The sequence below is a fragment of the Balaenoptera physalus genome (assembly GCF_965194825.1).
Source record: "Balaenoptera physalus genome assembly, chromosome: 4".
Taxonomy (NCBI): domain Eukaryota; kingdom Metazoa; phylum Chordata; class Mammalia; order Artiodactyla; family Balaenopteridae; genus Balaenoptera; species Balaenoptera physalus.
Genome location: NC_138891.1, coordinates 116221668 through 116249364, shown reverse-complemented (window position 1 = coordinate 116249364; position 27697 = coordinate 116221668). Strand labels below are relative to the sequence as shown.

Below are 27697 nucleotides of genomic sequence, written 5' to 3'. Positions count from 1 at the left end.
GGGAAGGGTAAGCTGGGATGAAGTGAGAGAGTGGCATGGACATATATACACTACCAAATGTAAAATAGACAGCTAATGGGAAGCACACATAGCACAGGGAGATCAGCTCGGTGCTTTGTGACCTCCTAGAGGGGTGGGATAGGGAGGGTGGGAGCGAGACGCAAGAGGGAGGAGATATGGGGATATATGTATATGTATAGCTGATTTACTTTGTTATACAGCAGAAACTAACACACCATTGTAAAGCAATTATACTCCAATAAAAATGTTAAAAAAATAATAATAATAAATTTTTTAAAATAGGAAAGAGGAAAAACTGTAGGAAGGAAAAAAGCATAGATAGAGGTGGAAGGAGAAAACGAGGGGAGAGATAGAGATTGGTTAGATAAGATTTTATCCTGGCTACAAAATCTTGAGGGAGTGTGTGTGTGTGTGTGTGTGTGTGTGTGTGTGTGTGTGTGTGTGTGTGTGATGGCAAGGGGAAGAGCATTTCCTGAAAATGAAAATTGTAGAGGAGAGTCTATAATTTTGTAGAGTAGAATGCAAAATTGTAGGGAGTTTATTCCCAGGAAAGAATCTGGCATGTAGAAGTAACTGTCTATTGGATGAATGGAAGAGAAGAAGGATGAGGAGGAAGAGAATAAGGGAGAGGAAAGGGGAAGGAGGCAGTCAATATATTTTTCTACTTCATCATTCTATAATTATTAATAACATTTCAAACTTTCGTTTATACATTTATCAAATACTCACTGAGTGATGACTATGTACCAGGTATGTTTAGAGACAGAAAAGGAAGAAAATAAAAAGTCTTTACTCTGAGGAAACCTGATAGAATTTTTTTTTTAAATAAGATGACAAGTACAGGATAGAGATTACAATATGATGAATCCAGAAAGGTTTACCTGGTGACTACTTTTGATCAGATGGTCGAGGTTAACTGAGATCTAAATTACAAGAAGGAATTGTCAAAGTAAAGGTAAGGGGACTCCAGGCAAATGACCTAAGGCAAGAAAGAGCTTGGTATGTTACAGGAAGAGAAAGAAGGCCAATGAAGAGAAAAGTGGAATGAGATGAGGTCAGAGATGTGGACATCAGCCAAAACCCGCTAGGCTTTGTAAGCCAGGGAAAGGAGTGCAGCTCCTACTCTGAGAGTGATGGAAAGCCATCAAAGGCTTTAAAAAGGTGTGAAATTATCTAATTGATGTTCTTTAATAATCACTGGGGCTGCTGGGGGTAGACTAGAATTTAGAAGTCCAAGACAGAAGTAAGGGACAATTGGGAGAAATGAGATGATGTTGGCCGAGATATGGTGGTAGACATGGCAAGAAGTGGATAGATTTAGGATATGTTTAACAGTAGATTCAAGAGTCTTGCTGATAGATTGACAATGTGAAATCAGGGATAATATTTTGGGTTTTGGCTTGATAGTATAGTCATTTACTGAGAAAGGAAATGCCAGGGTAAGGAGGGAATCTCAAATTATGTTAAAGAACGGTTGAGATTTCTATAGTTTGAAATGTCTATTAGACACTCATAGGGATGTATTAAATAGGAGAGATAAGTTGTACTGATGAGTCTGAAATTTCGGGGAGAGTTCATCTCTTTACTCTGTTTTTCATTTCTCAGTAGCACTTACCACCACCTGATATACTATCTATTTACATTTTATCTACTTATTAACAGTTTTTATACACATACTCTATAACGGGAGCATCAAAAATATAAGGAATTATTTTTAACTGCTGTGTTCTCAGGACCTAGTGCAGTACCTGACATTGTAGATCCTCATTAAGTATTTACTGAAAAAAAATGACTTTCAGGTTTCTTACCTTTCTTTTGGGTTGTAGAATTCACGTTGAAGACGTTCTGTCATTTCTTTACCCTGATTCTTTCAGGACTGAAGCCCTCTGGGCTACTTCTGTGCAATATCAGGAGCCACACAACTTTTCTACCCTCTCAAAAGCATGCCAGGGCATGTGAATATCTTCAAAGCTGCCCAGGGACCATTAGCCAGCACACATTATGTACCCATTCAAATTCTAGATTCCTCACTCCTGCCAGTAATATCCTAGGAAAGTGGACAAGGGCCATTATCTCCTTCCCTTCCATCTACTGTCTTTTTCCTAGGCTTGTGGTTGTTTTTTTCAAGTCATGTAATGAATGGGCCATGGACCAGGGTACAACTGAGTTATATGCAGCTCTCTTTCTAAAAGTTACATGTACCCCAATGTTCATAGGGACACTATTTACAGTAGCCAAGACATGGAAATAATCTAAATCAATCCAAATGTCCATCGACAGATGAATGGATAAAGAAGTGTTTTATGTGCACAATGGCATATTACTCAGGTATAAAAAAGAACAAAATAATGCCACGTGCAGTAACATGGTTGGACCTAGAGATTATAATACTAAGTGAAGTAAGTCAGACAGAGAAAGACAAATATATGATATCACTTATATGTGGAACCTAAAAATGATACAAATGAACTTATTTACAAAACAGAAATAGACTCACAGACATAGAAAACAAACTTATGGTTACCAAAGGGGAAAGTGGGACCTGGGGGGGAGGGATAAATTAAGAGTTTGGGATTAATGGATACACACTATTATATATAAAATAGATAAACAACAAGGACCTACTGGATAGCATAGGGAACTATATTCAATATCTTGTAATAACCTATAATGAAAAATAATCTGGAAAAGAATATATATATACATATATTTGTATAACTGAATCACTTTGCTGTATACCTGAAAAAACATAACATTGTAAATCAACTATACTTCAATTAAAAAACATTTCCCTATGTTTACATGATGTCTTTCCTAAATAAATGTTATGCCCTAAACCCTCTAAGTTTTTCAAGAGACTGAAGCTTCTGGGACACCCAAGCCAGAGACTCACATTATTTTTTTTGCTTTCTATTGCATCACATTATTTCCTATGTCAATGAATTTCAATGAAATAATCTATGTGCTTGAAAGGGCAAAAGAAAAACTTGAAAATAATAAGAGAAACAAAAATAACATAGGTTAATATCTTTTATAATATTATTCTGATACATGTATATAGATTTTTTCAATTTCCACAAGAAATAAATTTCACTACACTTTAGTAAGACTTTTAAAAGTGGACTTTTATTTAAGCTTTTAAAATAAGCCCAGTAGTCCAGGAAATAATTCACACCAAATACGAGCATATCATCAGGGCAGAAGTCCACTCATAGTGCACTAGTTCCTCTGCTTAGGGTCTCAGAAAGCTGCCATCCAAGTGCCAGCTGGGGCTGTAGCCTCATCAGATTCTCAACTGGTGCACAGTCTTCTCAGCTCCCTCAGACTGTTGCAGAATTCATCTCCTTGTAGTAGTAGGATCAAAGTTCCCCTTTCCCTGCAGCTCCCAGAGGCTGCCCCCAAGTCCTCAGGGCCCTTTCCATAGACTCTCTCGCAACATGACAGCTTACTTCTTCAAAGCCAGCAAGGGAGAGTCTCTCTAACTTCATTTTACTAGGACAGTCTTATATAATGTACAAGAATCACAAGAGTGTTGTCTCTCCACCTTTGCCATATTCTATTATTAGAACCAAGTCACAGACACACTCACACTCATAAGGAGGGGATTACACAAAGGCTTTAAGATTAGGTGTCAGGGATCATTGGGGGACAGTTTAATGTCTGTCCGTCCCAATGATGAAAAGGTCTGTAGTACTTTTCAATTGCTGCATAACAAATGACCTCAGATTGGCTTAAGGCACACCTTTATTACCTTGCAGTTTCCATGGGTTAGGAATCTGGCATGGCATTGCTGGACTCTCAGCTCAGGAGTATATATTAGAAATCAGGGTGTTCTTAGAGGCTGTTATCTCATCTGAGGCTCATAGTTCTCTTTCAAGCTCCTACAGGGCTTTGGCAGGATTTAGTTCTGTGTGATTGTAGGCAGGATTTGAGGTTTTCTTGATGACCATTCTCAGCTCCTCAAGGAGACCCACCATTGCCTGCCACATGGCCCTTCCCACAATCTAACAGTTGCTCCTTCAAGGCCAGGAAGAATATGTCTCAGCTTCTTTGAATCTCTGAACTCCTCTGTCCCTGACTTCTAGACTCGGATTTCAAGGGATCAAGTGATCAGGTCCGATCTACCCAAATAATTTCCCTTTAATTACATATCCAAAATCCTTTTTGTCAAGTAATGTAAAAACATTCCTAGGGTAATATCCCATTCTGTTCACAGCTTTCACCCCTACAGAGGAGAGAATTAAACAAGGCATGCAAACTAGGGGGTGGATATCTTGGGGGCTACCTTAGAATTCATTCTACCTTAGGGTCAATGAGCAGTAGTGTTTTATTAGGATAGAGGATGAAAAACAAATGTGTCAGGAATTTTCTTTTAAAAAAAATCTTAGAATTGATTTTATTGAAATAAACCACTTTTAAAGTTAGAAGATCAAGGTCACTAAAGTCAATTGTAGCCTTTGTTCTATTATCTAGAAAGATGATTTTGGTTGCAGGGACCAGGGTGCAGTCCTCACTTTTCTTCTTCTGTTGATAAGACTGGCAAATCTGACAACTGGAACTCTAGTACTGACTTCATATAATTTTATTTAAAATAGGAATTTGCCTCCTTAAGGTTTAGTGGTACCAAAAAAGAAAGAAGGTAATTGGTGGGTTTTACAAGGAATAAGAGCCTAGACTCTGTTCGTTACTAAAATGAGAAACTACCTGCCCTTATCTTTAAAATATCAGGATTAAATGGAAGCCAGAACGAGAGAAAGCACTGGACCAGAGGCAAGATTCTAGAGTTCTTATCCTCATGGCCTGAGCAAGGTGGACATTTTGGTAGAACCTTAACCTCTCTGAGTTTGAATTTTCTCATGTCTAAAATTATTAAGTTAAACCACATTGTTATGAATTATCATTCAGTTATAAGACCTTATGATTTTGTGATTCCAAGTGAAGTAACTAGGCTTTCAGGGAAAAGTTTTCACCAGACATTGTCATTACCCAATGCACAGCCTCATGCTGAATAAAGCTATTGTTTTATTTATAACTTTTCACATGATCATTTGAGTTCAAATTTTTGAGATATTGTTCCTTTTAACAAAAAGAATTTTGCATTAAATTATAATTTTCCATTTCTACACATGTAAATCCAGATTAATTAAATTATAAAAACTGCCAAAACTATATAAAGATATGTTTTTAATATAAAGGTAATCCAAATATTCTTTTTTTTAAAATTTATTTATTTTTGGCTGTGTTGGGTCTTCACTGCTGCACGCGGGCTTTTCTCTAGTTGCGGAGAGCAGGGGCTGCTCTTTGTGGCGGTGCGCGGGCTTCTCGTTGCGGTGGCTTCTCTTGTTGCGGAGCACAGGCTCTAGGCGCGCGGGTTTCAGTAGTTGCAGCACGCAGGCTCAGTAGTTGTGACTCACAGGCTCTAGAGCACAGGCTCAGTATTTGTGGCCCAAGGGCTTAGTTGCTCCACGGCATGTGGGATCTTCCCCGATCAGGCTCGAAGCCATGTCCCCTGCATTGGCAGGCAGATTCTCAACCGCTGCACCACCAGGGAAGCCCTAAATATTCTTCTATAAACATTTTAATATCTTAATGAGATATTTTTGCACTATTCAATTATAATAAAATTATGCTTGAAGACAAGAAGCCAGGAACTCTAGAAGCACTAACTTCAATAAACATATTTTCTTAAAGGCTCTCAAAATGCATACATTAGGACATGCCTCAAACTGAAATGAGTATTTTAGAAATAAAATAATCATGTATTATTTGCCCTGCTCATCTGTGATCATTCCAGGCTCCTGATTAAAGATTTTCTTTTTCCACTTTCCAAATGCTCTCCTGAAACATAAGCTTTTGCTTGAGTTAAACCCTCCTTTTCTAGCGTCAGAGATTTGTTTTCCTTAAAATGTTGCGTTCTCTTCTACCTTCTACTTCCTTCTTTTTATGAAGAAAGAAATTATTTTTCTGTTTTTCTTAAGGCTGATGAATGCATCTCCATCTCTAGGGTTAAAGAAAATCAGGACTGGTGCTGATCCTCACAGTTGGAACCTAAACCATTTTTCAGTGGGATTTCATGACAGTATTGAATGAATTGCAGATCAGTGTCAAACACTTTTGGCAGAGTTAGCTACAGAATCAATAGTTCTCTCTCCTTGGCCCAGTGGGACCCCAGTAGTTCTGATTTTTATCAGTCAGTCTATGGTTGTTTTCCTGATCCTTATAGGGTCCATTGTTACTAAGGTTTAAAAACAGAAGAAATTACTTGTCATTTTATACAAAGAAAAAACATTTACATTTCGCCAGAAGACAACACTAAATTGAGCTCAAGAGTTATTTCAGAGTGCTTAAAATTTGTCAGGACCGTGAGTCAAGATGGAAATACACTCCTTCCAGCCTAATATATCCCTATGTTAAAGTTATTCATGGAGAAAGGATACACATTTTAGATAATTTTTAATTTTAAAAATGCAACTCCAAATTTGAGGGAGTTCCAGAATGAGGGCCACAGACTGAAACTGTCAGACTGAAGTGAAGAAAGACTTGGAAACACAATGGCATTAGTGTATGTGTCTCTTGGGTATCATATGGCTTATGCCTTGTAGTCTATGTTTGGATTTAGGGGTTTTGAAAATTTAAGAATCAGTAGATTAAAAGCAACAGAAAAGTAAAAGAAGATTGAATAGAACAACTACCCTAATTAAACTACGAATATTGTAGAATCAATTCATTTGATCATTAGTGAAGTTTAATCGAAATCATTATATGCACCATCAATAAATATTAATGTGTGGTATGTATCAGCCGTATCAACATGTGATCTCCCTTACTCATTCAATGCCCAACTTCCCCTCATCTTGTAAGTCTGCATTTGCACACATACACTCACACATTCCACATACAAACCCAAGATGCTTAAGAATTAATATTAAGTTGGATGAGAGAGATTGAGTTACCCAAAGGAACTTGGAAATTACTAGTCAGCTGCCTCGGGTTGGAAACACAGAATGAATTAGATGGAAAGAAATTCAGAAATGTACTGCTTTGTATGGACTCTTTTAAAGAACTCCTGGTATATGTAACATTAATTAGAAAGATATTCTACTTTTTAAAAAAATCTTTGTTTAGGTATTATGCCCATAATTACATTGAAAAGTTACTCAAGAGAATGTTTTTATTACAGTCAACATTGCTTTCTTCTGAAATGAGAACCTTAACTTCCAGATTATGAAAATCTCATTATCTTCCCTCTTTTCTCTCTCATCATTGTTTTGTCAGATGTGGCACTGGAGACTGTGAATAAAACAAAATGAAAAAAACAAAAAACAAAAAAACGTAATCCAGTGTTGTGAGGTGTCATTAATACTTTTAAAATGCAGGCTTAATGATAAATGTGGTTTCAATTTTTGGCCATATTAGGCTTTTTAATCTGTGTATTTTATCAATATGTTTCCAATATTTATTATTGTAAATAGGTGAGAATTAACTGCACTGATCAACATAATGCTATCTGGTATATTAAAGGTATTAGATATAAACTGCTTTATGTGTTCACTTCTTCAGACCATGTGTGTTCTTTCATAGTCTTTGCACTTGGTCCGTTGGCTTCTTACAGTAGCATTAAAAAAAAAAATCTTTTTAAGGTCATTCTTCACTTCAGGTCTCCAGGAAATTTACTGCACATAGTCTGTCTTAGATGGCAAGATTGTCATCGACAAGAACTCTGACATTTAGTTTACAAAAGGGCACAGAGAAAGAAAAGAAAAATAATCATTCCGATTTTTTTCGTCCCTAAGTTTTGCTGTCATGCAGTCAGACTTCTCGATGTCTCACTCTTCCTGTGTGTTTATATCAGTTTTCCTCCTTAATTTAGCCAGAACCATTTACATAGGCTGCTTTCTCCTTAGAGTAAATAGAAGATCTCCATTCAACCAACTTAAATTTTCTGACCAATTGTCCAACTTTTACCACTAAAATGAACAAACACATAAAACAGGAAATAATTGAATGACATTTATATTTTATAGTTATACACATTTTAATATGTTGATAGTTAATTTTATATGTTTATAGTTGTATGTTTATAAACAATAACTGCATGTTTATAGTTATAAGCTTTTTAGAAATTATTTTATTAATTTGAAGTAGTTCTTTTGTAATTGTATACAATTATATTTTATAATTTAATTTTAAATGTTTTATACTTTTCTATAATTTAATTAAAATAAATAGTAAAATATGCTTTAGAGTAAGAGTGTTTGCATTCTTGGAAGAAAAATATCCATGTTCAAAATGGAAAAAGGCAATTAAAAAAAGAATGGCATGTTTTGGGCATGTTTTGGCACATATGCATAGTATTGTGACTGTCTCAATATTTACATGTGGGTAAAAGTCTATTTGACTGTTGCTGTCAACCATAGCACTTCCCTCTCTTCTTTTGTTTTCTTGGATATTTTCAAGTTGCTAAGCTCCCCCATCAACACAAGCCTTCCTGACACTTGGCGCTTTCTATTTTGCCACTGTCTCTCTGAAACAAACCTGTGATGTTAATATATCCTAGCACCTAAATCCAAAATATATAGACAAAAAAAATTAAGAAATTTATAGTAAGAAAAGTTCATCCAATGAAATATTTTTGAGGCCAAGATATCCAAATATCAACAGATAGCTTTAGATCATTGTTCTTGTCTTATTTCTCCATATCCTATTCTTTTCAGAAACTTCATCCTCTTCCAATAAATATTAAACATATTATTGTTGTTTCATGTTTGTTTCCTTGCTTTTTCAAATTCCATATTCTTTATATTTACATCTTACATTATGTGGATGCCTTCAAGTTTTCTCTTTATGACACTGTCTTGCTCTATCTGCATCCATTTACTGACCCATATTCTATAACCCAAAATAATGAAATTGTTAGAGTACAGACTTCCATTGCTGCCCCTAACACTCCTTCCAAAGTAAGTCTTCATCTCTGCTGCTGTAAGATACTGAATGGATCTCCTCTTTCTTCTCAGTTTTGAAGCTCTCATGAAGAGTTTCCATAGTAGAAAATAATTTTTAATTCCTCTCCTTTATTTTTTTATAAAAACCTTGATAGGGGCTTCCCTGGTGGCGCAGTGGTTGAGAGTCTGCCTGCCAATGCGGGGGACACAGGTTCGAGCCCTGGTCTGGGAGGGTCCCACATGCCACGGAGCGGCTGGGCCCGTGAGCCACAATTACTGAGCCTGCGCGTCTGGAGCCTGTGCTCCGCTACAAGAGAGGCCGCGATAGTGAGAGGCCCGCGCACCGCGATGAAGAGTGGCCCCCGCTTGCCACAACTAGAGAAAGCCCTCGCACAGAAACGAAGACCCAACACAGCCATAAATAAATAAATAAATAAAGAGGATGCATTTCAAATAGTAAAAAAAAAAAAAAAAAAGTTTAAAAAAAAACACCTTGATTTCTTGAGTTTATTCCACAAATAAAAGAATTTAAAATATTGAGATAATAACACAAAACTGAAAGGAAATCAGCTTTTAACAGTACACCTACAAGACACAGCAATTCCACTCCTAGATATATACCCCAAACAATTGAAAACAGGTAAAATACTTGTATACGAATTTTTTAGTAGCACTATTTGCAGTAGCTAAAAGATGGAAACAACCCAGATGTCCATCAGTGGATGAATGGACAAAATATGGTATATACATACAATGGAATATTTATCCAGACATAAAAAGGAACAAAATACTGATACATGCTACAAGATGGAAAAACCTCGAAAACATTATGCTAAGTGAAATAGCCAGACACAAAAGAACAACTATTGTATGATTCCGTTTATATGAAATATCCATTATAGTTGAATCCATAGAGACAGAAAACAGATTGGTGACTTCCAGGGGTAAGGAATGAGTGAGTGCTGAATGGCTACAGGGTTTTCTTCTGGAGTGATGAAAATGTGGAATTTGATATAGGTGGTGGCTTCCCAACATTTTGAATGTACTAAATGCCACTTTGTGTACTAAATTATACACTTTAAATACATGTTTAATTCTGTGTTATGTGAATTTTACTTCAATTTTTTAAAAAGAGAAAAAATACTCCCACATATGTGTTTGGGGTCAACATCTGAAAACAGATGAAGACATATAATAATAGCTTATGGAATCTTCTCTTTGGCAGTGCCCTGAATTTGTCTTTATTTAATAGCACTTTGTCTTCATTCTTTTCTTTTTCCATCTTATTCCAGAGTTTAAGACATAAAAAGAATGCAGTAGCCTTCAGTTGCCCTGTGTTATGTTTTATTGCTTAATTAATACCTGCTTTAAGTCATTTAAGATATTTGAGTGTGCCTGAGTTGTGTATTAATGGAGTACTGAAACATGCCCTGTCATGTCTTAATGCAGCCAAACAACCTCACATTCAATAAGTGAAAGGTGATTGAAACTTAAAGTCTTACTAGTAAAGTACTTACTAACTTAGACATGGTTAAATGATTAATCATTTGCTCACTGACAATCATAAATCTTTCTGCTTTCTGGTGTTAGATATTATATTTTTATATAATATTAGATATTACATTTAGGCTGTAGACTATTTTCTAGTTCCTTTATATTGTACGTGCTGTTTTTTCTTTTAAAGCAGCATCAAACATATGGAAGAAACATATGGTCAACCAGTTATGCTATAAAAGTCCTTGAATATTGGGTGAAAATGATCACATAATGGGGTTTTAGAGTAGGTCTCTTACATACCCTGTAAAGGAGAACACTGATGCTATCCAAATATAAAATATGAAATCCATGTGTGAAATCCAGTGCCTGTCTGGGTTTTATTTTTATATTAAGAAGCCTGCGCGCCTGGAGCCCATGCTCCGCAACAAGAGAAGCTACCGCAATGAGAAGCCTGCGCACCGCAAAACGAAGAGTATCCCCCGGTCGCCGCAACTAGAGAAAACCTGCACGCAGCAATGAAAACCCAACGCAGCCAAAAATTAATTAATTAACTAATTTTTTAAAAAAAGGAATTTAGAAAATCTATGGACATTTCTTAATTATCCATGGTTTTATGTTTCTATGAAATTACAGCATTTCATGAAATATACACCTATTAATATTTCATAATGAATTTGGTTAACAGCCATATTGTAAAGTCCAGGAAGTCAGAGAAGTAACATTGTATAATGGAAGCACTTCCAAAATTGTCTTTGGAGTCTGCATTTATATTTCTGGTAAAATGCTGCATGACAGACAAACTGTTTTACCTCACCAGGCCCCCAATTTTTCTTGTCTATAAAAAGGGGAAGATTTGCAAATCCACGATTGTTGTAACAGTTGTATCAATTCATATGTAAAGTCTAACATACTGCCCAATTCCATACCCATTTCTCCATCCTCACCTAAAAAAATCCCACTCTTCATTCTTTAACTTCAAATGTAAATATAATGGCATTTTAGGGGAAAAGTGAACAGATGGATTTAAAAAATACAGAATGACCCTAATTAATCTATAATGCAGTATCAGTGAAAGACCCAATAATTTTTTTTGGACCTTGGCGACGTTTGTGAATTTTATGTAGAAAAATAAAGTATGAGTGTCCTAAATTCTAGCCTCAGACTTATTATCTTCTCAATCCAACTTGAGTTTCTAGATGATTTCACCCAATAGTAAAGTCTTTAAATACCTCTATATTTCAATGACTGCCGAATTTACTTCTGCTGTTTCCCAGATTCATATCCATCTACCTACTTGATGTCTCAATGTGGATATCTAATAGGCATCTCAACTTAAAATTAACACGTTCCAAGCTGATATCTTGACTCCCTACATTCCATCTCAGTGATCCCTCATCTCAGTAAATGGCAATACCATTCATCCAGTTGCCAAGTCTCAAAACCTTAGAATCATTTTTGATTTCGCTAGTGCTTTTACAACCTTTACTTGAAACATCAGCAAATCCTGTTGCCTACTTTCTATACATGTCCAGAATCTGACCAGTTCTCACCATGGCATCCCAAACTACCAGCACAGTTTTGTCAGAGACTCCTGGCTTGTCTTTCAGCTTCCATTCTTGCCTTTCTATGGTCTATTCATCACATAATAGCAAGAAAGAACGTTTTAATAGTTGTGTCAGGTCATGCAGGTTATTTCTCAAAACTCTACATAGCTTGTCATTGCTCTTAAAGAAACAGAAATGTCCTTAAAAGGCCAAATAACCCCTTTGGTGCTTCTTCATCTTTTCTTTCCCAGGCTTACTGCACTTCAGCCATAGTGGACATCATATGGTTGTTCTTCAAACACTGCCTGATATTCCTGCCTCAGGGCCTTTGTACATAGTCCTTCCTTTACTTGGAAAGACTTTCCTCTAGATATTCTCAAGACTCACTCCCTCACTTCTTTTACGTCTCTGGTTAGATGTCCTATCCTGTAAGAGGAATTCCCTGACTGCCTTTTCTAAAATCATATCCCTGTTTCTCTTTGTGGTGGTTAATTTTATGTGTCAATTTGACTAGGCTATTATGCCCAGTTGCTTGGTCAAATGCCAGTCTTGATATTACTGTGAAGGTATTTTTTACATGTGGTTAACATTTAAATCAGTAAGTAGACTTTAAGTAAAGCAGATTACCCTTCACAATCTGGGTGGACCTTATTTAATCAGTTGAAGGCCTCATGAGAAAAGACTGAGGTCTCCCTAAGATGAAGAAGTTCTTCCTCAACAGACTTAAAACCGCAATATAAACTCTTGCCAGAACTTCCAGCCTGTTGACCTTCCTCATGAATTTTGCACTTGCCAGCCCTCAAAATCAGATAAGCCAATTCCTTAAAATCTCTCTCAGTATATTTATATTGATATCAATATCAATAAAGATATAGATATATCTTACTATTTTTGTTTCTCTGGAGAACCCTTACTAATAGACTCTTTGCTTATTCACTTACTGTCTGCCTCCTGAATTTGAAGATAAGCTCAAGGAGGAAGAAATATTCAATATTATGTTCACTGTTGTAATTCCAGTACCTTAAAAAATCTTTGGCATGTATTTTCAAAAAAAAAAATATATATATATATAAATACATACACATGTGTATATATATGTATGTGTGTATATATACATATATACACACACACACATGTATATGTTTGTGCATGTGTCACATTTTCTTTATCCTGCTGTTTACAACAACCTAGACAAAACTGGAGGACATTATGCTAAGTGAGATAAGCCAGTCAAAGAAAGACAAATACTGTATGATCTCAATTATATGTGGAATATAAAAAAATAACGTTGAACTATAGAAAAAGAGGGTAGAATGGTGGTTGCCAGGAGCTGGGAAATGGGGGAAATAGTGAGATATTGGTCACAGGGTACAAACGTTCAGTTATAAGATGAATAGCTCTGGGAATCTAATGTACAGCATGTTGATTACAGTTAATAATAATGTAGTGTATACTTGAAATTTTCTAAGAGAGTAGATCTAAAGTGTTCTTAGCACATACACAAAAAATAATGACTATGTGAGGTGATGGATGCATTAATTAACTTGATTATAGTAATCATTTCATAATGTATACATATGTCAAATCACATTGTACCTTTCATATAAAACTTTGGCAGTTATACCTCAGTAAAGCTGGAAAAAATAACTAAATAATAAAATTGTTTTTAATAATAAATAAAATGCATTTGTAACTAAGTATGCATCTGTTCCCCCTTCTACATGCTACCACCTTTAGGAAATAAAAGGAGTCTGTCTCACTTCTATACATGGGTCTGTATAAACCCCATTGACTTCTACTCATCCAGTTCTCCTTCCTGCCACTCACAGGGCTACGTAGGCTTTACTTTACTTCTGCCCATCACCTGGAGCTCCAAAATTAATCACCTCCTTGACCTTGTTGGAGTGCTGATGTTTAGAAGGTCAAACAAGCCTGTACTGATCCTTCCCTCAGTTTCCCTTCAGCATAAGGCTTTGTGTGGGCAGTGCCATTTACTGAAATGTAGGAGAAAATTGGTATAGGAGGAAAAACTTTTAAATTTGGATGCTAAAAATGATTGTTCCCAGAGTTCAAAGAAAATGGGAGTAGGAAAAAATAAAAGCTATCCTTCATAGAAGTCCTCTTATTGACAACTTCCTTCCTAAACTTACCTTTTCTATCTCATTGTCCAACTTTCTACCCCTACATCATCTGAAGAATACACTCCACTTCTTACTTACAAAGATATATCCCTTGAATCTCAGCATTACATTTCTCAAGTCCTAAGTTATTCATTCTAGACAATCATTATGGAGAAGCCAGCAGCTTCAGGCTTTGAACATCCCAATCAGTCTTCTTTGAGACGTCTTCTCCAGTTTTAAATAAATACATACAATAGCTCTGGGAATCATTCCTCCTGCAGCCATCTTCTTTTTGTGTAACTATTAGACGGAATGTTGAATGAAGGGGTCTAGAGTTAGTAAATATATCTGTGCGCACACAGACGTGCAATTCAACACCCATTTCAAAGAGTATATTTCATACTACATTGATAAGAGAAACAATTTCCTAAAATCAATGTCATCTCCAAAAATCCCCCCTGGGAGCCACAATGAAGACACAAAGAATTTCACCTTGTTTTGCCAACTGTGAATTCTCTCTTGCTTACTAGCGATTCCAGTCTAGTCCAGGTATGTATTGATATAGAAATAAATAAGACATATTACCAGACTTCCTAAAGAACAGAGACACAATGCTCTTATCAAAGAACAGAGACAAACTTACCTACTCCAAGACCTGACAAAAAGTTTGCAGACTCAGGGTTTGGTTTTCCTTTAATCCAGAAAAGAGAGTCAAACACCAATACACTGAGGAAAAATATTATTTTTAAAACCAGAGGGTGAGAAAACAGTAGAAATAGTTAATTTTGCAGGAAAAGATGGAAAGAATTATATGGCTATATAAGGACAGCTGTGAGGTGATTCCTGAAGTGTCTAATTACCCTAGAGCCATATGGGAAGGGGCCCTGCAAAAACAAAGTCAGCACCGAGGTCCCTGCTTTCCTGTAAAGTGTAAATTCCTTGGCAGCCAAGGGAGATGGGGGGACCACGTTAGCTATGTTCGTCACAAAGGCAGTCACATTCGTTTTGTGTGAGAGAGTGACAGATCCGGCAATCTCTGTGCCTGATTCAAAAATCTATGAGATAAAAGGTAATTTTTATTTTATTGAAGTCAGTTCTGGGAAGATAAAGTTGGGAGTTGGACATTTTCATATGGTGATTGCATAGTTCAAAATTGTCTGATATCTTTCTCTTTAATTTTGAACAAGGAAAGAATAAAAACAGTATGATATTATAATAAAATGGTAGCTGTCCAGGATAGCTTTACTTAAAAGAAATGCTGTTTTTTAGGAGCTACGAATCATCCCCTGACTTGTTCTATAAACACCAGCTTCCAGTCTGTGTCATAACTCTAGCAGGCCTGGCTGGACACCATAGGGAGGATTGGGAAGCATATTTGTCATGGGACCCATAACTTATCCTGCAAAATATCAGAAAGGCTAGAAATGAATAATAAAACGAAGTTATTATCACACCTATTTGTAAGTTGTTCGCTCTACTTCTGTGTGTCAGAATTATTTAGTTTTTTTATTTTACACTAGATCTTATCAATTTGAAAGATAAGTTTATTTTGGAAAGATACATGTGAACTATTTCTCTTCAAGTTCTTTCAAAATTTGTGAAGGATTGTTTATTTTGCATTACATTTTAGAAAAATATGGTTACTCCTAGTTTGTCTTTTTAAAAGGGAAGGAAGGACTCTGCTACATGTAATAATTGAACACAAATATTACAATATGGATAAATTTCAGTAGGTTATATTATCCCAACCTGTTATTGTGGAAAGTGAAGGAGCTGTGAAGAGTCAAAGTCGGAAAGGATGTAATACCAAGGAGTTTACAAATACCGTGCTAAATTTCTTCCAAGAGCTTTCATTCAGTCATTCTTCTATTCAACAGGTAGTATTAAGTGTCATTGTGTGCCAGGCACTGTTTTTGGCCCATGAGACAGTAGTGGAAAAATAGCCCCAAGTCTAACACCGACAATCTTTTCATTTTAATTCAAATCACTCAGCTGATAAGTGACAGGGCCAGAATTTGAACCAAGGCCTTTCCAGAATTCATTGCCTGTATATATATATTTTTTCTTTATCCTAAACAATATTCCTCTTAATGAATGGAAAATGTTTAATTATAAAAGCTCAAATCTCTGAATTAAACATAGGGCTATAATTTTTCCAATATTTTATGTTGACAGGGCACAAAAGAGTAATGTAGAGACATGTATGCTCAAGGGAGTGAAAGTGTCTATCACATTTACCCCCATCATTTTTACACTATAATTTTCATAAAGATAGAAGTGGCTTCTGAGTGATGTACATTTGCTTGACTTATTGTGGCTTTTACCTTTCGTAACTCCAAGGGAGAAGCTACTATTTTTATAATTTCTGGAAGAGATTAAAAAGAAACTTCAACTCTTGTGAAATTAATTAGAAAGGTAGTCTTCAAAATGACTCATTTGCCACTGAGAACATTTTTAAAATATACTGTCATGATCTTCAATATAATTCAAGATAAGAGTTTGAACATTTATAATAATACAGTGTTTCTCAAAAGCATATATTATACAGTGATAATTTTAAAATGTTCATGGCATCAATTATGTTTTGTCATGATGAAATATATAGTACATCAGGCTTTATTAGGACAATGCAGAGAGACAGCCCAGAATCATGAAGGTGGAAGTGAAGATGATTTTCTTCTGCCTTAATAGCTTTAATTGAAGAATACAGCATAATACAGCTGCTCCTCTCTTCAAAGTTCCATTTCATTGTCTGTCTATAAGCTGTCACATCATGCCTGCTGCTTGACTATTATGTCACCCAATCCTGTTCCACCTGAACAAATTTATGGCAATATGTGCTGATGCACCTTTTTTTCCCCACTGAAGTCTAAATTCCCTGTGCACTACTGAATTAGGACTATTTTAAGCTTGTTGGTTTAAACTTATTTACTATGACAAATGTAAAAGTGCTCTACCTGTATAAATAAAATAAAAGCTAATGGCCAGAATTGACATTTTACTTAGGAAAAAACTGGGGATATGCTTTATATATTTCCAAAATAGAAGTATTGTCATGATTGGAACAAGACAGCAGATTCTATGTGCAGGGAAAAACAAAATCTTTATTTGAACGGTATATAGGACTTCTAAACAAGGACAACAAAATGAATTAAACCAACCATTGAAAACTGGCAAACTTCACCAGTGAAATATAGATGATTGATTTCAATACATTCTCTAACAGTCTCCTTAAAAATTCTAGTTTTAAATAATTCACTTAACACAATGAGTTTTTGTTACTTTCTTCTTGTGTATTCAAAGACATCATGAAAATCATTAATGTCTATAACCAGAGTTAAGCTCAAATTTACTGTTCCTTGCAAAAAAAAAGAATGAGTATGATTTGCCATGATGCATAAACAGCGTAGTTGTTTTTTCATATCATTCTCTCTCTTTATCTGCTAATCTGAGAAATGACAATGATTTAAATTATGGATAGAACAGTAAGTAATGAAATATGCATAGCACAAACATTTTGCTTTACAGTGTTTGGCCACTGAGAACACTTTTAAACAATGTGCAAAACAATATTTTATAGTATTTACGATGTTCGCTATACAGTTGTGCACTTGTTGGAGTGCACTATTCTGTGGCAGAAAAATAAATTTTGACTTGATAAGAGACATAAATAAGAATTAGTTTAGAATGTGAGAGAGAGAGAGAGAGAGGAGACACTATGAGGCAGAAAGCAATGGCCAGCACCTAATGATTCTGAAGAACTATGACACCCATAAGACCAATCCACTCTCAGTTGAAAGAGACAGTGCTGGTAGGTTGAAATTTGGTAGGCATACTTTATCATCACTTCTGATTATTTCCTTCACTAAATGTTCATCAGTAAGTTTAGAAAATACTGTTTAAGTTGTGGAAACAGTTTGGTTAGTGCAGGCTTAGCTCCTAACATGGCTATTGATGCTAGCCTGTATTTTAGGGCAGTAGGAGTAGTATTGCTTCACATTTCCTCATTAACTTGGAAGACGGGAAACCACACATATTTTTTTATGTTTGCAGTTGACACGGAGCTTTATCTTTGTATGTGGAAAATGGGCAGAAATGGAGAAACAGGATAAATGATGATTCAGAAGTAGGGAAAGAGGAAATTAGAGACAAGAATCATTTGAAAAACAGTATGATGAAAGAATCGAGAATTCACTTTGATAAAAGTAATGATCCTTTTCTAGATTATAACTAACTGCCTTAAGCAATCTGATATTTAAATCAATTAATACATAAAACACAACTGGTGACTTGATCTTTCAGCAAAATACAGCACATATGAGTTAGATTTTTCCAGAAGAATCAGACAAAAATCATCTGCTGTTTCCTCAGCGAGGTGCTGGGCTTCCATGGCCACAGCACCTACCAATCACTTCTCAGTAATACGTAACTTGTGCAAGGCTCTTAGAGATAGTTTAGCATTTTTCTCTACAGAAGCGTCTGAATATCACATTTTAAAATGTTATCTATATGTGGTATGAGTTGAATTGTGTCCCGCAAAAGGATATGTTTAAGTTCTAAGCCCTGATGCCTGTAAATGTGACCTCATTTGGAAATAGAGTCTTTAAGGATGTAATCGAGTTAAGATGAGGTCATGCTGGAGTAGGATGGACCCTAAATCCAATATAGCTGGTGTCCTTATAAGAAGAGGAGAAGAAACAGACAGAAAGGAGAACACCATGTGATGACAGAGACAGAGATTGGAGTTGCATCTACAAACCAAGGAATGCCAAAGTTTACCAGCAACCGCCATAAGGTAGAAAAAGGCAAGGAAGAATCCTCCCCTGGAGCCTTCAGAAAAAGCACTGGCCCTGCTACCACCTTGATTTCATACATCTAGCCTCCAGAAGTGGGAGAGAATAAATTTCTGTTGTTCTGAGCCACCGTATTTGTGATATTTTGTCACAGCAACCTTAAGAATCCATTACAACATGTCATCAATAAAAGATCAATAAAAGTTGTTTTCTGCCCAATGGATGTAAGTGAATATTTACACTTTATATACTTCTACATGTGTAGGTGACTTGTGGGGGATATATCATAGTAAGTCACAGAAACAGAAATTCCTTTTTGAAAAGCACCGATAAAGGAACGGTAATAGACTGCATAGCGATACTGACCCCCCTGCATGTGAGCACATCCATTCCTCACCCCCATGGCTGTCATCCTGCTAAAACTAGGCTCTGCCAAGGGTCTCTGTATGGTTCAAAAGCCTTTGCTGACTTCCGCTTGCTTACAGAAGGGAAACTCTATATTCTACCGCATGGCACACATGCCCTTTCCCAGACTGACTTATTTCTAGTATTCTAGTCTCATATTGTGCTGTGCCCAAGTGGCATCTATGTGCCAGCTGCACTGTGTTACATCATTCTTCAATACAGCTTGTACTTACTTGCCTATGAATCTTAATTTGTGCTGTTTCTTCTGTTCTCTAGCAACTAAAACTCTGTCCCAGTCATTCAAAGGTAAACTCAAATGCAGTTTTTCTTCATGAAGCCTTCCCCAGTCCTCTTCACTGTAATTTTTTCTATCACTATTCCTGCCATACTTTGAAACTCCATTAGAGCATTTAATAAAATGTTCTTAATTTATAATTACTTTATACATGTTCTTACCCTAATTTTATCAGATAAGATGGTATTTATGATATTACTTTACAAACCCCTAAATTAAAATGCACTGGCTATCTGAAAACAGTTAAACATGAAACGTTACCTGTTCTACAAAAAGCTTGAGAATTTGGAACACTCCTTGCTGTTTGAGAAGGTTTGATCAGTGATTAATGAACAAGTGAGTGAATGAATGATTGAATGAGGAATTGATGTAAAACTGAATGTGGTGGTAGTTTACAATATTACCTAAAAGTAAGGAATTGGATATCTATTTTAATTTTTGGTAATATTAGTCAGAAACATTATAATAAAAGTCATGATATTAAGGTTTGCAAACATCTTTAAAGTATATGAATTTTCAATTTGACTCTGATGTCAAGCAAATATTAATTTAAAAAAATAATAGTGGGGATTCTTTGCTTTGGACTAAATCTTGGATTATATGTTCACATGACATTTCCTATTTAATAAATTAGCAAATAATTACAAATCAACATAAATAAAAATTGTGTAAAGTGCATAAATTAAGTAGACTTAAGTGTTTTACATCAGAAGAGAGAATTATTTCATGGAAACAGAATCCTGTTTTAAGTTCCGTGAAGATAATACTTTTTAGATGTCTGGGAAATCTAAATACAAATAACACAGTCAGTGTGAGTTTATTTATAAAATTGAATTAAATTTTTTAAGTTTAAAATATTACCCTAGCCATATAACTCTTGATGCTTTACGAGATAGCTTTTATGAGTATTTTATAAAAAATTACTAATAAAATAAATGTGTTACCTGATGATTTTCAAAGAAGAGTCTAGTGTTTGGAGACAGAATATGTTAAATTTAACACTTGCAGAAACTTGAAGACAGAAGTTCCCTTTACAGAGAGTCTCTTCATTCTATTAGAATAAACTCTTCTTTGCATCCAGCCATAAAAGAGCATAATAGTAATAATAGCAACTAACATTTAAGTAGTGTTTAATGCATGCCAGGCACTATTTTCAGTGTTTTGCTTACATCAATTTATGTAATCCTTATAATAACCGTATGAGACATGCACTATTATTATCCATATTTTACAAAATGAGAAATGGTTACTTAGTGTATTTACTCACCAATGTCACATACCTAGTATGTGGAGGAAACAGAATTCTAGTCTGTGTCTAGAGTATGTCACTTTACCATCCTTCTCCAGAGCCCTCTTCGTTTTAGAAGAGGACCTCTCTAATCTTTCTTCTTAATAGGAATTCAAAGTTGTGGCCACATATATGTTTCAATCCTTCAGTAGCATACAACATTCCATAAAGAACAATTTACAAAAGGTTGCGTAATGAACACCCCCTGGGATGTCTTTTTCTTCATGCATGTGTGTGTTTCACTTATCTAGAGTGAAGGATGACATCAGAAATAGAAAAGTCGTGTTATTACCTAGTCATAGTAGAGAGCTAAAGTTCCTACAGATTTAAACTACTGTGTGGATTTCAGTTCATAAAAGTAAGATACATATGCTCACACACAAATATGTCACTGTTAATTTTAGTTACTTCTGATTCTCTTAGAACCATGAATGTATTATCCCTAAAATGCTCATCTTTAATATCCCCTAAATGCACTAATGTGGCAACATATTATAATGGAACTAATTAGACATAGGTTCAAACCTAAATTTACCATTAATTATTTATGAGACCATTGGCAGGTTGCATTTCTTAATTGAGGTTTCCTTATTTGTAAAATAGAGATTGTGTATCTATTTTGAAGTATCAATATTATGAAAAAATAAATTGAATACATTTCCTGAAACAATTTGGAGCTCTTCAGAATTCTATTTTTTGTTTCTTTCTTTCTCATTCGTGTGGCAATGAAAATCTGTCTGCTTTATTCATAAAAAAAACTGTTAGGAAATTTCTTTTTAGAAACATCAGCTAGGTAGGTGAAACATGTATATCTATGCTTTAGAAATATTCAAATAATCATTCATCTATTTATTTTAGTACAAATGCAGTAAACTCAGAGTACCCTTGGGTTGACATATGTTTTTCTTACGTAACAGGTTGGCAAAGCAAATCTATCCTTCCACCACTCAGAAAACTTGATGAGATATCATTCCTCCACACATTCTGGAAAGTTCCAAATATTCTGACAATGTATTAGAAAGCAAACATGTCAATATTTTTTTTCTAAAATGTGTTGTTGATATGAACCCTCTTTAGGAATTCCTGTTTATTACGTTGCTCTGATTTTACTAACATAGTAAGTTAGTGGCATATTTCTAATCCCAGTCTCCTTAGTCCTATCTGGATTCTTCATCCATGGAGACAAATGGCCCTTTTATTTTATAGAGTGGATATAAGGCGATGTATATATGAACAAGCTATAGTTTTTCTGTTAAGGCCCATATTGAAATCATATACGAAGTCCATATGGTGAACCGGGTTTTTGTTTTGTTTTATTTCTGTCCCTAATGAGATTGGTATCAGAAAGTCACCGTTTTATCCTTAGAAGGGACGTTGCCTTTGTAGTAAGGGTAGCTTTTCTCAAAAAAAAAGAAGTTGGGCCAAAGTGGTGTCATCTTAGGGCTCCTTCTGTTAAACATCTGACTTTCAAGGGTGGAGACCTCTACTCTCTGGGAAATGAGATTCAATCATACCCCTTCTGTTTCAAGGGTTTGCAGAAAAATTTTACCCACCCTTGATGCAGTGGAGCCAGAGAGAGAGAGAGAGAGAGAAAGAGATTCAGTGGACACCAGACCTGGTTCTGGCAGCACTCCAGAATGGCAGCTTGACATTGGATGATAACCGTTTATGGGTCCCAAATAAACACTAGTATGCACTCCAAGCAAGAGGACACCTTTGGCCAAACGTTCACTGAGGAAAGGAGCTCATCCTTATTCAATACAGATGGTAGCAATGTTCATATAGTTCACCTGGAGGAAGAATTAAGAGCAATGAGTGAAAAGTAGAAGAAACATTCAGCCTAATACAGGAGGCAGCACTTTCCAACAATGGCTGCTGTCCAGCAATGGAATGCACGCTCCATGAAGTTGTGAGCTCCCTATCACAGAAATAATTCTAACAAAGCCCAGGTAACTCTCTGTCATAAATACACGTGTTTGGATTTCAGAATTCATTTTCAGCAAGTAATTATTCAGTGCCTAATACGGGCTAACCCTTGTTCTAAATGCTAGGGTTACAGTCATGAACAAAGCAAAATACTGTCATCACGAATGTTACATTCTAGAGAGAGAATAAGGAAACCAATGAACAGAAATACACACACATAATTTAATTTAGGGATAAGTGCTAGGAGGAAAAATAAAGCCTGACAAAGGAGTTAGAAAGGATGATCAGGGAAGATCAATTTTTCTGGCAATTTGTGCAGTAACTAGAGGTAGATCAGAACTCCTTCTAAGCCATGATAAGAAATATGAATTTTATATTAATAGAAATTTAAAACAGATGGTGGGAAGGCAAACTCCATGATTTTAACTTCTCTTTGAACTCTGATTGCACAACTCTCCAGCTTTCCATTCTCAAACTTTGCCTTCCTTAAAATGAAGTAACAAATGGTCAAGTTATTTTGCATAATTTAAAATGGGAAAGCTAGAAAAATTAAAAATGGATCAAGTATTTTAATATAATTTTATGTCATGGAGTGAATTGCTTTGTTATTTAATTTCATCTTTATAGCTCTGAGTTTTTCATTTTTTTTAATTTGAAAAATGTAAAAAAAAAAAAAAAAAGAGAGAGGTTAGTGTAATAAACTCCATGTTCCCATTACCCAGCTTAAACAACTATCAAACTGCGCCAATATTATTTCATCTGTAATCCTACCCACTTTAGCTCCACCTCAGGTAATGTTGAAACAATTCCCAGACATCATATCATTCCATCCTTAAAAATGTAAAAACTTTTTGAAGCATAATATCATTAACATTCCTAAAAATATTAACAATCATGTCGTAAGGTAATCAAATACTTAGTGTTCAGATTTCACCAGATGTCTCATAAATGTTTTATTAGAATTGATTTATTTGAATTAGTATCTAAGACGGTTTTCTCATTGCATTTTTTTGGTATGTCACAGTCTCTTTTAGTTTATTAGTTTTCTTTTCTCTCTTTTTCTTTTAATTTCAATTTATTTGTTGACAAAATTGTGTCCTTTGTCCTGTTATTCCCCACACTCTAGAGTCTGATCATTCCATCTTCATGGTATCATCTAACATGTTTCTCTATTTCCTGTATTTTCTATAAACTGGGAGTTACGTCTAGAGGTTTGATCAGGTTGGGGCCAAGTTTTACAGGCACTCAGTCACAGTTAAGACTCTCCCCTGTAGCCTTGGGCTCACCTGAACCTCTCCTCTCCTCCTCAACCTTCAGCTTTGCATAAGATGCAATCCCAGACTGAGAATAAACTGGTAAAATTCACAGAGCAGCTAAGAATCGTTCTTCATTCAGCTGGGTCTGCAGAAAATTTTGCCTAGTAATTGCGTTTCATTAGTGTGTCAAGATGTTCCTCATTATCCCAACAAATATTCATTTGGAAAATGTTATTTGTACAATGTTAGGAATTAAGATATTAAATAAATACACTGTTGAAGAGATGCTATCATTGGCCTTTTAATCTCTGTTATTGAAAAATCATAGATGATTTTTGTTGGTGCCTTTGGAAAGTCATTTTATTCTTTTAAGTCTTTTTTCTTTTTCTGTAACCCTCCATAAAGTTCTTCTGAGTGTCAATTTTCCTTGAAATCTTACCTCCAACTCAGTTTCTTTACCATCAGATTGACACATGGACTCTATTCTCCTTCACGAAGGGAATATTTTAAAATTCGTTTTTGCTTATTACCGAGAAAACCCAGGGGGCAGATAGATGGATATTGGGACGCACTATTAACCTTCCTTTTTTCTTTTCCTCAGTGGTTTTCCATAGCAACAACTGACTAATGACAGCACAGATCAGCCCTCAGTCTCAGACACACAAGTCAGAGGTGGTGTTATTATTTTCCATTTTTTTCCTAAGACAGTGATACGGATGAAAGCACCTAAATTCGACCTTTTCTCTCTCTTCTCATGGTTGTTCATTTCTACCTTATTTCAAAATTGCTCTTCCCTTGTGCTATTCCTCTCTCCCTGACCTTCTGTTTGAAAATAAACACTCTTACTAGATGATCTACATCCTTTGATGTCAACTATTTCTAATCTGGGGTGTTCAAGTCAGTAGTTTTCCTTAATTTGTGGCTAATTATAGTTCTTCTTTTAACTCAGTTTAAAATTTGGTTTCTTCATACCTTCTGACCTTCCCCCTCTGTGACTTTCTATTTCTCTGCAATTCAACAAAGTGTTCAGATGAAAGGGAAAAAATGATGCTTTAAGTCCACTTGATTTGTTTCCATATTCTTGGGGCTATTTTGACTTTAAGAAATTGGTGTGTTTATTATTTCACTCCTAAATATATTACCTTTGTTTCCAATCACCAAACAAAAACAAACAAACAAAACCTGGACTACTTCTTTTTTTTTTTCAAAACAAAGCTGGATATTGGGGATTTTAAGCTTATCTAACCAAATATGCACACATCGTTTTTGATCTCTCTTGTATATCTTTTCACATAAAACCTAAGCTTTTCTTTGCTCCTTAACTTAAAAACCGCTAAAAATATTTATTACGTACCTATTCTGTGTCAGATACTATGTTATGTGTTAGGAATACAGTGAGTAAGAAATAAGTTTTTTCCTTAATATGGTTGAACTCTACGGAAAGTTAACAAGTGAACAGGTAACTCCTCTCCGTCAAACATGCATTCCCTTCTCTTTTGCAATGAACACAAGTCCAACTGTCACTTGCAGAAAAACTAAAATGTCTCCAAAGGAACACGTGCAGTTTCTTGATTATTCATTTATGTCCAGTTTCCTCTCAGATTCACGTACAGGTTTTAAATTGACCGACGGTGTGCGGTGCTGAGAGCCACAAGGCAACGAAGAAAGTGAAAAGTCAAAAATACACAAAGCTGATCGTGTGTCTGGACCCAGCCGCCGCAGCGGTGGGAGGTGCGTGTCCGGGCTCTCGCCGTCCCCGCCCCCGCCCCGCGGCTTCTGCCTCTGCGGTCCGCCGTTCGACAGCCGGCCCTCGGGCCCCTCGCCCGCCTCGGACATGCCGCGCGTCCACATAGGACGCCTGAGCTACAACATCCGGGAGAAGGACATCCAGCGCTTTTTCAGTGGCTATGGCTGCCTTCTCGAAATAGACCTTAAAAAGGGGTACGGCTTCGTGGAGTTCGAGGACTCCCGCGACGATGGCGACGCCGTGTACGGGCTGAACGGCCGGGAGCTCTGCGGCGAGCGCGTGATCGTGGCGCACGTGATCGTGGCGCACGTGATCGTGGCGCACGTGATCGTGGCGCACGTGATCGTGGCGCACGCCCAGGGCCTGCGCCGCGAGCGTGACGGCTACAGCTACGGAAGCCGCAGTGGTGGAGGCGGATACGGCAGTCAGAGAACCTCTGGCAGAGGCGAATCTGGACCACCTGTAGGCGCAGAATTCAGGCTTATGGTAGAACATCTTTCTAGTCGTTGCAGTTGGCGAGATTTAAAGGATTTCAAGAGACGAGCAGGTGAAGTAACCTATGCAGATGCTCACAAAGAACGCACAAATGAAGGCGTCAGTGAGTTTCGCTCCTACTTGGACATGAAGCGTGCTTTGGATAAGCTGGATGGTACGGAAATCAATGGGAGAAGTATTAGACTAATGGAAGATAAACCACGAACAAGCCACAGGCGGTCTTATTCTGGAAGCAGATCAAGGTCAAGGTCTAGAAGAAGGTGACGAAGTAGGAGTCGTAGGAGCAGCCGCAGTAGATCTCGAAGTATCTCAAAAAGTCGCTCCCGATCCAGGTCTCGGAGCAAAGGTCGATCCCGTTCTCGTTCAAAAGGCAGGAAATCTAGATCAAAAAGCAAATCTAAACCTAAGTCTGATAGAGGCTCCCGTTTGCGCTTTTGGAGCAGATCGAAGGATGAATATGAGAAATCTCAAAGCAGGTCTCGTTCTCCATCTCGTTCCCCCAAAGAAAATGGGAAAGGTGATATAAAGTCAAAATCTAGATCAAGGAGCCAGTCTCGTTCCAATTCACCCCTACCTGCTCCACCCTCAAAGGCCCGTTCTGTATCCCCTCCACCAAAAAGAGCTACAAGATCCCGTTCTAGATCTCATTCAAAGTCAAGGTCACGATCCAGATCGAGTTCCAGAGATTAATCCAGAACTCTACATTCTTTGCACACTATTACGGAACACTTTCCTACTTGCTTAGGCAGTTACTCTTCCACGTTTGTACTTGGCCTCTTCTGCAAGAAGAATCTCCCGGAAAAGGGGGCATACAAAAATTGGATTTGTAGCCAAATTTGATGAAAAAGATGAGGTTCTAAAGAAATGGCATGAAGTCAAAGATCCTCTCCCTTTGTAGAATTAAGATAACTTTGATTTTATAGCTTTTGAGCTAAAATAACTTTTGTAAAGATTAAGCTCATTTAGGTTTTTGGTTTTGTTTTTTTTTTTAAGTATTTCAGCAGGATCTGCTGCAGGGGTTTCTGTCATTGTTATATTTGTTTGCTTAATTTTAAGTTAACCGTTTCAAGCTTTGGACACTTAGCGCTTTAGAGGGAGAACCCCATTTCCAATTATGTTGGCTTTTTATAAAGCTTGAGTTATGTAAGATTTCAATAAAAGTTTGCTACCAAGATGACTGCCTTATTGAATAGGTCACTCTTAAATTCCTTTAAATATTGATTATCTGCTATCTGTGGAAATAATGTAAATTCTACTTAAGTGTAAAACAAGGCAAGTCTCAGACCAGCAATAAATTATTCAATTTGGATAACATTATTTTGTCCTGTTATTCAAATTTGGCAAAGTCTTATTGGCCCCTTAAACAGG

General features: G+C 36.3%; 2 protein-coding genes across 9 annotated transcripts in view; both read left to right on the top strand.

The window, feature by feature from the left end:
• The window catches only part of ROBO2 (roundabout guidance receptor 2), a 1245885-nt gene that overhangs the window by 169316 nt on the left and 1048872 nt on the right, over positions 1 to 27697 (top strand). The window lies entirely within an intron of this gene.
• On the top strand, positions 312 to 27643 carry LOC309660077 (serine/arginine-rich splicing factor 6-like). Of its 2 annotated transcripts, XM_082460611.1 has the most exons (2): positions 312 to 26134; positions 26195 to 27643. In XM_082460611.1, exons 1-2 carry the CDS (start codon positions 25922 to 25924, stop codon positions 26591 to 26593), a joined length of 612 nt encoding a protein of 203 aa, XP_082316737.1. In that variant the 5' UTR covers positions 312 to 25921; the 3' UTR covers positions 26594 to 27643. The 2 variants fall into 2 exon arrangements, with proteins under 2 accessions (XP_082316737.1, XP_082316736.1); XM_082460610.1 differs by having other exon boundaries at positions 312 to 27643.